A 12901-nucleotide genomic window follows, 5' to 3' on the forward strand; every position below is an offset into this window, starting at 1 on the left:
GAGACAGAGACCCCTAAGAGTCATCATTATTCAGTACATTATTCTCACACTCCTGCTTGCTCATTCCACACAGACCTGACTCCACTCCATCCTCGTATTTTATCAAGCACACAGATTTGTGCGATAACAACTCATCAAACTCATAAGTATTTCACACATAGTCTTTCTTTCCTCTACTCATTCACTTTCCTTCTCATTATTCATAAATAATATTAAGAGGCCTATCTTTCAACTTTCTTGCCTCTTTTTTATTTGTCATATTTTACAAGCCACACACATTTATGGTATGCAATAAAGACGTGTAAACCTCATTATTCTACATTTATCTGTATTGAACTGTCTTTGCAAACTTTTAGATTTTAAACATTCTAAGCCTGTGTTGCTACATTTGTCCTCATTATTTACTATTGTTTTATTACCTACTCTAAGTTAAAGAGTCTTCTACTCTCTGGCCTCTTCTTGAATTACCAACACCTACTAAATCTCTGACTGTTTGATCAGAATTAGTTTTAATTTTAACATTTACTGCAGGTATGAAAACATTTTTCAGTTACATTGAGCAGTATTCTCAGCGGCTTGGGGAGGTAACAAACAACGCCCCAGTTTGTGGCAGGCTCTTCGTCCTTCCCCAGCGCCCTGACAGCTCACAAAGCAGACCCCATGCCCACAGGCACGCTGGCACGCAAGCTCCCTGCAGCTCTGCTGCTTGCAGAAGACCTCAGTTATTCCCCTTCCTTGCCAGAGCTTTTAGAGCATGTTCCCTCTGGTGATGTCACTTCATACTCAACTGCCTCTTCACGCTTCCTTGCTTCAACGTTCACCCTCTTTTTCCAGATGAGCTGCGGACCTTGCTACTGCTCACCGCTTTTCTTAATTTTACCAGAGAAACCTCTAAAGATCATTATGTCTCCTCAATGTGCTGCATGTCCCTCTTCTATTCTCAGCCTCCAAGGTTTATTCTACACGCCTGAGACGGCCTGCTTTTCTTTCTCACGGGGGTAACAACTCATACTACCTGTCCAAACAGTCATCTGTTTGCAAAGATTGCATGATTTTGGGCTAAGGCTGTCCGAGTTGTTTTAACTTGAAAGGAAGCACAAAAATGTCTTTTCTAATTTGGAGGAGCTGGGAAAGAACATGCCCCTGAGAAGCTGCCCGAGTGTTTTCAAATGCATTAAAAATGTTTCTAGTCCCCTGGTGAGCTGTACTAAATCTGCAACTCCAGAGGGAGCAGTTGGCTTTTTGAGAGAAAGCACAGAGATTCCCAGGACTTGCAGGTGGCCTAAAAGCAGTAGGCTTTCTCTGTCAGTGCTTCATGGGTCAGTCCACGTGTAACTGAGGATCTCAGCTCTGCAGGTCTCAGCTCTCTGCCATCAGGCAGTTTGTTTGACATCTCTAATTTAAAATATAAATAGAAGTTTAAAATTCTAGATGCATTCTTTCACTATCTGTAAAGTGTTTCATTATTCCACCACCGTTCTGCCTTGCTGTACTGCTACTTATCTGCTATTTTTTTTCTTTCTTTTGTTTTGCATGTTAAGTTTCCAATATTCTCTGAGCACCTCAGGCTGAGACATTAGGCTCAGATGTGGAACTCTGTCAAGCAACTTGTGAATTTGCAAGTGTCACATTACCAGAAGATGTCATTTTACTGTACTACATTTCTGATTAAAATCTTCAATCAGAGAAATTAAGCTAAAGGCTAGTAAGGTACATTCATTTCTTCCTGCTGACAATGTTGCTGTAAGCAGCCTTTGAAGGGTAATTAATTCAGTACCATACACTGGACCCTTTTTGTAGGCAATTTGCAGCGAGTCAAATAGCTTGCCAGCAGCACGCATTAAAAATACTCGGCAAAGAAACAAGCTAAAAACCTTCCTGAGAACAGAAGTTGATAAAAAACATTATAATCTGCTACACCCTGCTACATGCGGTAGGTCAGAACCATTGCTGATGTAAGCCAGTACATTTCCATTTATTCAGAATGTGTCTAATCTGCCTTTCAGCCTGTCACAGGTCAAGTTATGAGTCTGTAAACACCCCGTGCAAATGACACAGCTCTGACATAATAAAAAGCACAAACAGTTTGGAAAACATTTAGCTCCTTCACATTAATTTTAGGGTAGCATTCAGCCACGGCTCAATGCAACACCCTGACTGCATCAGGTAGAAGCCGAGTGTTTCAAAATTAGATCTAAGAGAAAGTCTAAAGAAGCAAATGCAAAAGAATAGATGACCCAGCAGTTATCAGAACAACTTCAGATGATGTTGCAAATGCCAGGATATGGCACAGACCAAACACTTTCAGTCTGAAAGACAGAGATAAACTTCACTGTTTTTTTGACAGCTTTCCCAAATTTATTCAGCATCACTTTGGCTTTATCTACAGTGAGATTCATGCAAACATCACCCATGCTGGAGCTCCACTGACCTATGGTACCGTAAAATAAAACATGGGATAGATGTTTCTTCTTTAATCCTCCTAATGGTCTCAGAGACTTCTTGCAAAGGAGAAAAAAGAAAAAAAAAAAAAAAAAAAAAAGCAGCCAGATAGGACTTTGCAAAATCTGAGCACCACTAGAAATGTATGCCAGTGCTCTGAAATAAATGAATGGCACTATTTCATCCAATCCTTCCAAAATTTCTTGTTGAACCACCAATGCTATAAAATAAGTGTCGCTGCAGGCAGCCATGAGTTAAATATCATCTGCCTGGACACAACCTTTTCAGCAATAGCCTAAAGGGGATTAAAAACCCACAAGCATTCTTTGGTCTGTACCAGATAGGCAAGATCACAGATTTCTCATTTTTTTTTTTTTGTAGTAACAGTTGTCTTTTTATATTTTTTTCAGTAATGTTAATTCCTGGGAGAAGACCAGACACTAGATGACAGTCAGATTGACAATGTCAGAGGAAGATTTCTGAACAGAGGCAGCACAGCTAAGCTATTGCCTCCTGAGACTCTGCTTATCTCTCATCCTTGAGGAAAATTCTGGCAGTTTTTAATAATATTTGACTTATGGATGAGCAATTTTTCAACAGCCTGGAAGACTTGAGGATCAAGCAAAGTGTGGACTGATGAACTCCTCGGGGTGCCCAGTACACTGCAGATTACTGTTGACAAAACCCAGGAGACATGGCACAGCACAAGTCTCCAGGCACTGCCGATTCCAAAGATACAGCCAGCTTCGTCTGAATCCCAATGATCTTCTCACCGAACTTTAACTAGTAATTTCTCTACAGTGGGAGGAAATGATATCTGGAGAGAGAATGACGCACCAATGCAAGTACAAGTTGCGTTCCTCAGTGGTGTAAAGTACCACACTGCGGCGAGGGTGGGCTGCTGCTCACACACGCGCCTTCGCTGCTCCTTGCTCTTCAAAGGCACGGCAGATATCAGTGTAAAGAAACGAAATACTCAGAAAAGGCTTTTAAATCCAAGTTAAATCCCATCATTGATAGCTTTAAAAGATCAGTTCCTTATACCTATAAAAGCACGTTGATGGGATTACGTGCAATCCGGCTGCTAACATTTGCAGTGTCACAGAACGCAGTACAGGCGACTTAAGTGCTCACCTCCTCTCTGAAAACACCTCACTGCGAGACATTTTGATGAAGAAAATCTTTCACCGGTGACTTTTGGTTTAAACTGCAGTAAGCTCCGCTGCATGGAGAGCCAGGCGAGGAACCCGCACCAGGCACGGCGGCACTGGCACCCCACTGCCGGCAGCTGGGTGCTTTCCACCCAGTTCATTTTCATGCCCTATTGTTCTACCTATTTATAACATCCTGTTACATAATTAATAGTGATTAAATGTTTAGGTATTTCAGATCAATAAAGACCCTGTTTACATATTTACTTTATTAAAAATTAAGAAGTTATGAAGAGAAAGTGCACTGAATGAGCGTGCAGCTATGGAGTGCAGCTGAGGTTGTAACCTACATGCTATGTTCTGTGAAAATAAAAAAAAAATCTTATGCCCTTATTACTGGAACATGGTTTATCTAATGCATAGGCCTGGTTGACAGGGTAATAGTTAGGTGATGTGGATGATTTGTGGATCTCTTTGTCAGCAGGTAAGTTATAGCTTCCCAGGTGAACTACAGCATAAAAACTTATGTGCCCCTATATTTCAAATGTTCACGAAACTGTGTGTTACCAGGTTTTCTGAGCAAGTAAGTGCCCCTTTCCTACTGCACAGTCTTTTCCTGTTAAAGGGCAAGCCAATCTCACACACGGCGATCACTCTCGCGTTCGCACGACAGCTCACGAGTAACCGCAGTACAAAATGGTAAACTCTGTGCTGGTCTATCAACGTGTAGTAAACCCAAAATGTCTGTTAATTAGGCAGCTGGATTATATGTGACATGTGAAATTTATTACACGGTAAATACCACTCAAATTCTACTGGGCAGAAAAGCGAGTGAATACAACGCATATGAACCCGACTTGTCTTTCTGCTTCCTGGCACTGGACACACCCACAGCGTAATGCTCTCAGCTTCCCCCACCGCCACTTATTTTACAAGTATGAGATAGCTTACTTTCCACAACAGCCAGTGTTTTGGTAATAAGAGTAGCAGAGTGTGCTGCTGTGATGTTTTTATGAACTAGGTGGGTAGGAACGAGAATCTGAAAAACAGGATCCTCAGCTGTTGGGACTTAAGACTTTTGCTATTCTTTTAAGCATTTTTTGATCACCAGTGAAGAATTGTCAGCTATCCAGGTATCACCGTTTTGGGTTTTTTTTTTCCCCCCTGGATAAATAATTTCCTTCAGTTCTCAATATTCAGAAAAGTCTTTCATCTAAAAGAAAACTCACCTGCTCTCAAATGAGACATCTCCTGGGATTACATGAGTGCTTTCCTTCCCGATGAGGAACCTGATTCGATCATAAAAGAGCCTTGGAGGATGCTGAGAGAAGGGCGGCTGGCTGTGCTGGATGAGGTCAAGGGGGTCAGGCGAACCCTGGCAGAGAGGGCTGGCATAGCAATTGCTTTGCTGACAACAGTCAGGGTCTACGCAGTCTGTCAAGCCATCTAAAATGGAGAGAATGGAAAGTTCAGGAAATGGAGTGAGTCTGGGAATAAAGCACCATGTTTACTACTGGAGAGCACAGGCGGTATTTAATCAATCGGAAGGCATGCTGATTATGACACATTCAAATTCAATAAAGCATTAATGTACATGCTTAGTCCAGGAGGGTTATTTCTCTCTAGTCATTAACACTGTTATCACCTCATAAAATCCCCACACGACAACGAGAAAACAGGACCTACAAACTAAGTGCATAGGGAAGAGCAGGACTGCCTTCACTGCAGAGCAGGCAGAAGAAAAAAATCATCGCACACTACTCGTTAGTCCGATGGGTGCACAATCCACACTGTGCAGCTGGTATCTCTAATAGTCCTTTATTATCACTGCTGGCTGTTCACACCTGTGCGGGGTGTACACTTGCTCACCGGCCTGAAACAGTGAAGTCTGAAATGTTATCTAACTCTCACAAGCATCCTCACTACAGTAGTAAAAAACCGGTACTTGTTACATTACTTGTTTTATTAGTGCTTCAAGGATGTTTACTTTTCATTTATTGGTTGCAATACTTGAATGAGCCAAAAAGGACAGAATCGTGACAACGCTCCTTTTGTAGTTGGTGATATACAAACGCACTCTTGACGCAGGCTCTGTTCTGGTGACCTGGCAGGTACAGTCTCCTCCATGGATGTTTGCACCAGGAAAGCACATTTGGAAAGTGAAAATAAGCCCACCCCTCCATTTTCAAGTATGAAAAACAGGACAAACAGATTTTTATTTTTGAAAAATCAACATTCCTTCATGCAAAAACTTGCAAGAACATTTGTGGGTGAAATTAATTTACTTAAATTTCCAAAGCTTATGATGAAAAGTGAAGCACTGAAGTGCACCCAAACAAAATTTAAAATTGAGCTACTGGCATTTAATTGTTTCTATTAGCAGCTCAGATGACCAAATTGCCTAAATTACATACTCAGCCAGAAACAGATTTAATAAGGTATGGTAAAACTATCTTCTTAAACATCCGTTTTATGACTTAGTAGTTGCTAACTTGCCTGGATTGACAAGCACACTAATGCATATAAAGCAAGATTAGGCACTGTATCCTTCAACAAAGACATCTCTTTGTATTTTTAACAAGGTCAGTCTGAATAAACGGGGAGTCATCATATCACTGTATGGATTTCCCTTGTGTTGATCGGAATGATCAACATACTCTCAGATATTTTCCCTTCATGCTTTGGCTTTTCATGCTCTGTTCATACCAGTGCTTTGGTGCCTGTAAAACCGCGCTTCCTCGGGGCAAACTGTGTTATCAAGGAAGCTGCTGCAGTTTTGTCATTGACTTTAATGGGCGCGAGACCAACCCTCAGTGAGCTCTGCTCTTTTCTCAATGGAGCACACTGCACTGTGTGAATGCTCAGTAAGTAACAGCATAAAACATTCACTTTGAAAAGAAAGCAAAAGCCCTTCTACAGAACAAACAAGTATAATGAAATGGGCTTTCCTGGAATCTGAAAATCCTTGCCTGACCTTGAGCAAGGTAATTGCTTGGCTAAGCAAAAAATATTAACAGATCTCTGCTACTGCATCTGGGAAATCAGAAAGAGCAAGCTAGTTCTTGTGTTAATGAGCCAAGGGCAACTCTAGGTAGCTAGCAACAACAATCTAAGACCCTTGGATCCAGCAAAGTTGGCTTAGCTACAGGTCAGTGCATGCTTTAAGTTGTTTCCATGTTCCCCCAGTCCCAGAGACAACAGGCATTTGCCAGTGATGGGAGAACAACTTCACAGAGCAGCGCCGAGTTTATGGACTTGAAGTGTAGCAGTCCCTTCACCTTCAGGCAAACCTAGAAAGCTACGGAGATCTGCTAGGAAATCAGTGAGCTGAAACAACAAGGGGCTCCAGTCCAACCAAAACCACCTGGGAAGTGGACGGAGGAATTCATGATATGAACCAGAGGGTTTTTCATTGTGTTCTGATGAAAAAACAAACGAACTTTTTTTGGCTGGAACCTGAAGAGCAAGCTTGGAACTGCAAGGAAAAAAAAAATAATCTCCTCTTATCACTTCCTCTTTTTTGTCCAAGGAATGAAACTATCTTCTTAATAAGCGAACTGAAAAGCAGCAGATTTCTAGTAGATTCTTCAAGACTGCAAATGTTAAAGAACTCTACTAGACTTGAAAAGGTGATAAAGAAATCAACATCTCTTGCTTTTGCTTTATACAGGTGAAAATCACTGCAGAGGGTGCAGGGGGCTTGTGGTCAGACATGGCCCCGCAGGGCTGCTCCCCGCCGGTGGAATGGTTATGGCAGTGACAAGTCTTGTTCAAGGAGTCAATGTACTTTCTGGAAGGCACTAATTTCTCCAGGCTGACTGCTGTCTACTTGGGAAACTTGACAAACATTGGTCTGGCAGGATAAGTACTAATCAGAAAAAAGGCACACTTATTTCAGAATAACGGCGTCCACAGGGAAGCTATTTTGGAGTAATTTATTCCACAGTAGCTATTCTGATTAATTTTTTCCTTGTCAACAAGCCATTAGATGTGGGAACTGAGCTGACCTGATTCTCCCATTTATGTAAGAAATAAAAGTGAAAAGTCACAGAAATATTTGGATATGAAGATTTGCTTAGAAAAGCAATAACTATAAAAATAACAATTAAATACTCCACTTTCTTTAATAGAGTCCTCATTCTCCTCTGCTTCAGTCAACAGCTTACATGCCTGGTAACACATACCGTGCATCCAAGCTGGATGCAAAAAGAAACCAAGTCAAGGGAAAGCGTTTTTCCATCTTCCAGTCAGCCTCAATTTTCACCTTTTCTTTGCAGTTTACTTGTCAGCAAGGTGACTCTCTTAGAAACTCTTCCAGGTTCTGCTAATGGAGTTATTTTAGTCTGAAGCACTTGCACCTGGCTTCACATGCCTCCCCAGGCTGTCAGGGCTCCAAAAAGCTGGGCTTCCCCTTAGCGTGGGCGTGAAGTCCCAGAAGGTTATCCCAATAACCCATGGCGAGAATGGTATTTGTCCTAACAGCACCACGGATGTATGAAGCACTGGATGCGCCAGGAGCAGCTTACAGCCTCTGGAGCAAAGGCTACAAACTTGTCAGAGGAAGAAACTGTTAACCAAAATATGAATGTTAACTCAAAGTAGGAAAGTAGCAGTCTTCTAGGTTACAGGTTATCATTCACGGCTTCTCTCTCATGCTGGTTGGTTTTTTTGTTTTTTTTTTTTTTGTTTTGGTTTTTTTTCTTTTTTTTTTCATTGAAATCGGTTGTCACCTAATGAATGAAAAAGAAGAAAGATGCTGAGCTCAGAGAAGATTCTCCATGGGCAGTGAGCCAGGAGGTGCAGCACCAGCTCTTCTATGGACCCTGAATGCCTCATATTTCAGGCCACTGGGTGTCTGCATTTAAGAATAACTGGATTTGTCTGAGTAATGTAACTTCTAACTTTTTTCCAAACAATCAAACAACATTTAGAAAAGAAATCAACTTGGGTAAAACTGAAAAATATTTTTCATACTTTGTGCTGAAGTAAAAGAATAAAACACCTGTTCTGGGGCAAACACAGAACTTCAAAGCCAAAATAAAATCTTTGTTCTGCTTTAGGCTCATTTAAGTCTAGTTTAACCTAGGCCATACAAATGAAAAATAAAAATCCCCAAATCTAAACCCCCAAAAGAAACTACTGTAATTCAGCATGATAGCTATTAAAATGAAGCAGGTAAAACAAACTGGTACAGAATCAAAAGTTACATATGGAGGCAGTTTGTGGTAATGCAAAACACATTACTAAGTGCATGTGAGGATAACATTTTCAACAAGCCAATCCTATCTGAAATGAGATTTTTAATCCATCAGAATAACCCAGAAAAACAAAGAATCCTGTTTATAAACCATAACATCAAACTCATTCACCTGAAAACGCTACAAATACATTAGTCAATTCTCAACCAGTGGTCACAGTTTTTAGTTAAGCTGTCGTATCAGGAACCAACTATTAAAAAACTCACCGTGTTAAGAAAACAGCAGGGTTTCTTTCATAATCTCAGGAGACAACAGTCAGGAGAATGAACAAACTACTACAAACAGCAAAAACCGTAATTCATTCAGCAGGGGAGCCCATACACTGAAGTTTTTACTGTCAATTACCACAAAGTGCATCACAGCATAGGTACAGACTAAAATGTATTACGGAGGCGTAAATGATTTTGATTTGCTATTAGCATTTTTTAAAATTTATTTTCTATAAAAGGCAGCCAGGCACCTTCATGGTGCACTACAGATTATGTAATAAAGTGATTCACATTTTGATGAATCTGAGGTTACGGTTTCACATCTTCAAGGTACTTCATTTTGTATGCAAGTGATAATGATGAACTGGGATTTTTGTTTTTGTAAGTAAATTAGACAACTAAAATATTTCTAGTATTACTGCTAAAATAGAATTCACAAAGATGGACTTGATGATAAAAAGCACTTCATAGCACTCTTAAATAATTTAAACAATCTCAAAGAAAAGGCAGCACATGCCAGAACAAGTTGCTGTGTTTTCAGTCACCTCATTCCTCTCTGCATCACCGTAGCTCGCAGAGTTAGGAAAAGATTTTCCCATTTCCTTGCTGGGGAAGGGATCCTTTCAGGAAGCTTTTTACAAGGAACGACAGTAATATTTCTTGCGTCAGGAGTTTGTGTCAATGGAATCACACAATGTTTTCCACCAAACAAAATATATTTTTTTGCTTATACATTTACAGATAATTTCTGCTTATTTAATATGATGGAAAGAATGCCACAAGTGTGATGAAATCACATCCTCAGCTATGTTTCTGCTGCAGCCATGGAAGGCTCAGTCCGTGCTGGGCACAGCACATTCCCTGACGTACACGTTATGCAGCAACCTCTCCCCTCTGTGGATGACCACCTCCAGCAGCCAGCCAGGCTGGCAGTGGAGTCACGGCCCCACCTCACCGTTAGTTACTTTCCAGCAATATATCTCTTGCCATGTTTGGGAGATGCTGTACAGTAACTGGATTTTGCGTGTGTGGTATTTGAGCTTTCCACACGCTGCATAATATATATATTAAATCCTCAATAAAAGGAAGTAGCAGCGGGAAAAGAAAAACGCATTTGGTCAGCTCTAAGCTAACAGCAAGAGTATGGAAGAAGTCACATCTTTTGGGCCTGATATGAACAGCCCTGTGCCATCTACTTTTCACATCTTGGCTTTTCTAGTCTTCTCAGCTACTCTTAAAACTACTTACAATACATGGTGGCAAATATGGGAACATCACAATAACTCATGCTGCTGAAAATGGATCAGTGTTCACAATTAGTACAAGGTGTCCAGCTAGCAGAACACCTGAGGACATTCCAGAGGCACTGGGTAAGGTCACTGGTGAGGAAAGCAAAGAACAAAACACTGCTAATTTTGGCAGTGGTGGCTTCCCCAGCTCACCAGTGCAGCATGCAATAACTTTCACAGTGGTTCCTTTTCTACTAAACCACTAGGATGCTTTATTAACTGGCTATGAAAATGACAGATTCAATCAGACTCTACCTCCCATGTTACTGGGTTAGTTATTTTAATCAACCATCCGCTATCATTAGGTTCTGGCAAGCAAAACACAAATAGTCAACAACAATACTTAAAATTGCTATTCTTCTGGTTTTAAATTCAGTAAAAGAGCAGGGTTCTCACCCCTTCAAGCTTTTGTCACACATGGAGAAGACGCTACTAACGTTAACTACAATGGGTTTGAAATTTTATGGTTAATGCCAAACCCAGATATACTACAAGGAGCGGTGTACATGCTTCCATGGTGCCTGCACCCACAGGTACTCAGGAATGCTCACAAACACACACACTAACACAGGTACTTGCTCAGCCAAGAAAATCAAATCCAACTCTAAGCAATATACTAAGTATAAGTGATAAATGACCTTCATTTTCATTGCTGCAGAGCAACCCAGAGGTGCGTGTGTAAGCGCTCTCCCACTCCCGGTGCACTGATCCTGGTGAGCGCCAGCCAGCAACGGAGCTGTAAGAACTGCGGCCAGAATGTTTTCATAGAAAGTGAAAAATAGGCTTAAAGTTTCCCCTTGCAGTAAGCAGATTTTGTTCTCTGAACTCCTTATGCAGTACAACCTACAAAACCTCAACACCATGACTCCCAGCACTTGAAGGATTTGAAATTGTCGGTGCACTTGCATGATCAACGGTTCAAAACTATTGTTGTTTGTGAAAATAATAATAATAAAATATCCGCAGGAGCCTTCAACTTATCCGTGCTTGCTTTCTTTTACAGTTTTCAAACAAGCATTAAACAATGCCTGTGCCAACTTGTTTCACCACAGGCTCAGTTAAGTCCAATTAGGGTTGCCAGGAATCTGAGCAAACTGAATCAAAGAGTAACTTCAGAAGGGACTGAGCAGCAGCAACCATCACGAGTCTCTGATGCTTATTTGTATGCATTTACCCAGACCGCTCCGCAGATTTCAGCTGGAACACAAGGCATGCAGCAGGCACTGAGGTTGTTAACTAGGAACTGTGTAAGGACACTGGAAACCCACCAGTGTGCCTGTGGGAAGGCTGCAGAGTGTCCTACCCAGTGAGTACCGGTGGTGTCTGGCCTTCCACATGCAGGAGAATGCAAATAGATCAGGGTTTTTCAGAAACTCTAAGTATCCCCGGGGAGCCCTCGCTGCTCAGCAACAATGAAAGCCATTCCCATCAGTATTATTTATATTGTGTAATAATAGCATATTACTTATATATGGACTCAATATCTCTGTGATGGATAGGTTATTAAAATGCCAATGGATGGGTCAGAAATACATCAATATTTTAGCAGCGCTGGTTATCAGCCCAAGGCTATGCTGAGTCATATATTTTTTTGTGCTTGGGAAAGCTTGGAGAAAGCTACAATAACTGTCTGAAGTGACTGAAGGGGTATTTAGAAGAGAATTCAAAGCTTGTAGTAAATAGTATTTTCCTTAAAAACAAACAGTCAGGATTGATTCACGAAAGAAAAAGAAAACGATGACAAGAGATCCGGGCAAACTGAAGAGAGATCCGCGACAAAGAAATGGGCGTGAGTGACAGGCTGCAACTTCCAGCTTAAGATGAAGACCTGACATAGATGTCAGGATAGCGGGTAACCTGCAGCTTGGCAGGGTGGGGGGGTGACCTGCGAGCTGGTGCCCAGTGCCTGCACATCCCAGGCTCTGCCTCCCTGTGCCGGGATGCAGGCACTCGCCCTGGCAGAGCTTTCAGGCAGTCTCCTGGAGCTACTGAAGCTTCCAAATGAGTCTAAAGTAATGGCAGGACAAGAGAAAATGACCTGCTCAGATGAGCTGAATGGTCATTTTATAAACTGAAAATGAAATCACATCAGTCATGACAATGAAAGGAGAATGAGAAATGGGGAACAATGTGATGCGGAAGCAAGCCACGGTGAGGGAAAGGCCCTGCTGCAAAGGACACCTGCTTGACTTCTTGGCATTATTTAACGGACATCACACGGCTAACAGACTGCAGATGCACTCCGCAAGAGCAAGTGCAAACCATGCCGTCATGCATCTGTTATAATGCTAAGACCTTTTCAATGATATTTGTAGTGATATTTGAACAGGTAAACATGCCCTTAAGTCTGCAAGCAGGAAAAAGCTAACAGAGAGTTATGAAATGGAATGGGCAAGGCAGTTATCGTACAGCCAGCGCACAAGTACAGCGTATACTAATGGAGCTTTAAAAGAAATAGTAGCCTTCCTGCTCAAGAAAGTATTTTTGCATGTTTAACCTTGCTAAAGAGATAGCTGTCCCGATGGGGAACTCGGTTGTCCTAGTTTTGGCTG

The 12901-nt window shown here is 41.5% G+C and overlaps 1 protein-coding gene across 2 annotated transcripts in view; it reads right to left on the minus strand.

Annotated features, from left to right (window-relative positions):
• The window catches only part of TENM1 (teneurin transmembrane protein 1), a 349253-nt gene that overhangs the window by 88008 nt on the left and 248344 nt on the right, over positions 1-12901 (minus strand). For both annotated transcript variants that reach the window (XM_056359800.1, XM_056359799.1), the window contains one exon: positions 4823-5039. In XM_056359800.1, the coding sequence (XP_056215775.1) occupies positions 4823-5039 (217 nt within the window). The remainder of the gene's footprint in view (positions 1-4822; positions 5040-12901) is intronic.

This window comes from Falco biarmicus, chromosome 14, assembly GCF_023638135.1.
Source record: "Falco biarmicus isolate bFalBia1 chromosome 14, bFalBia1.pri, whole genome shotgun sequence".
Classification (NCBI taxonomy): domain Eukaryota; kingdom Metazoa; phylum Chordata; class Aves; order Falconiformes; family Falconidae; genus Falco; species Falco biarmicus.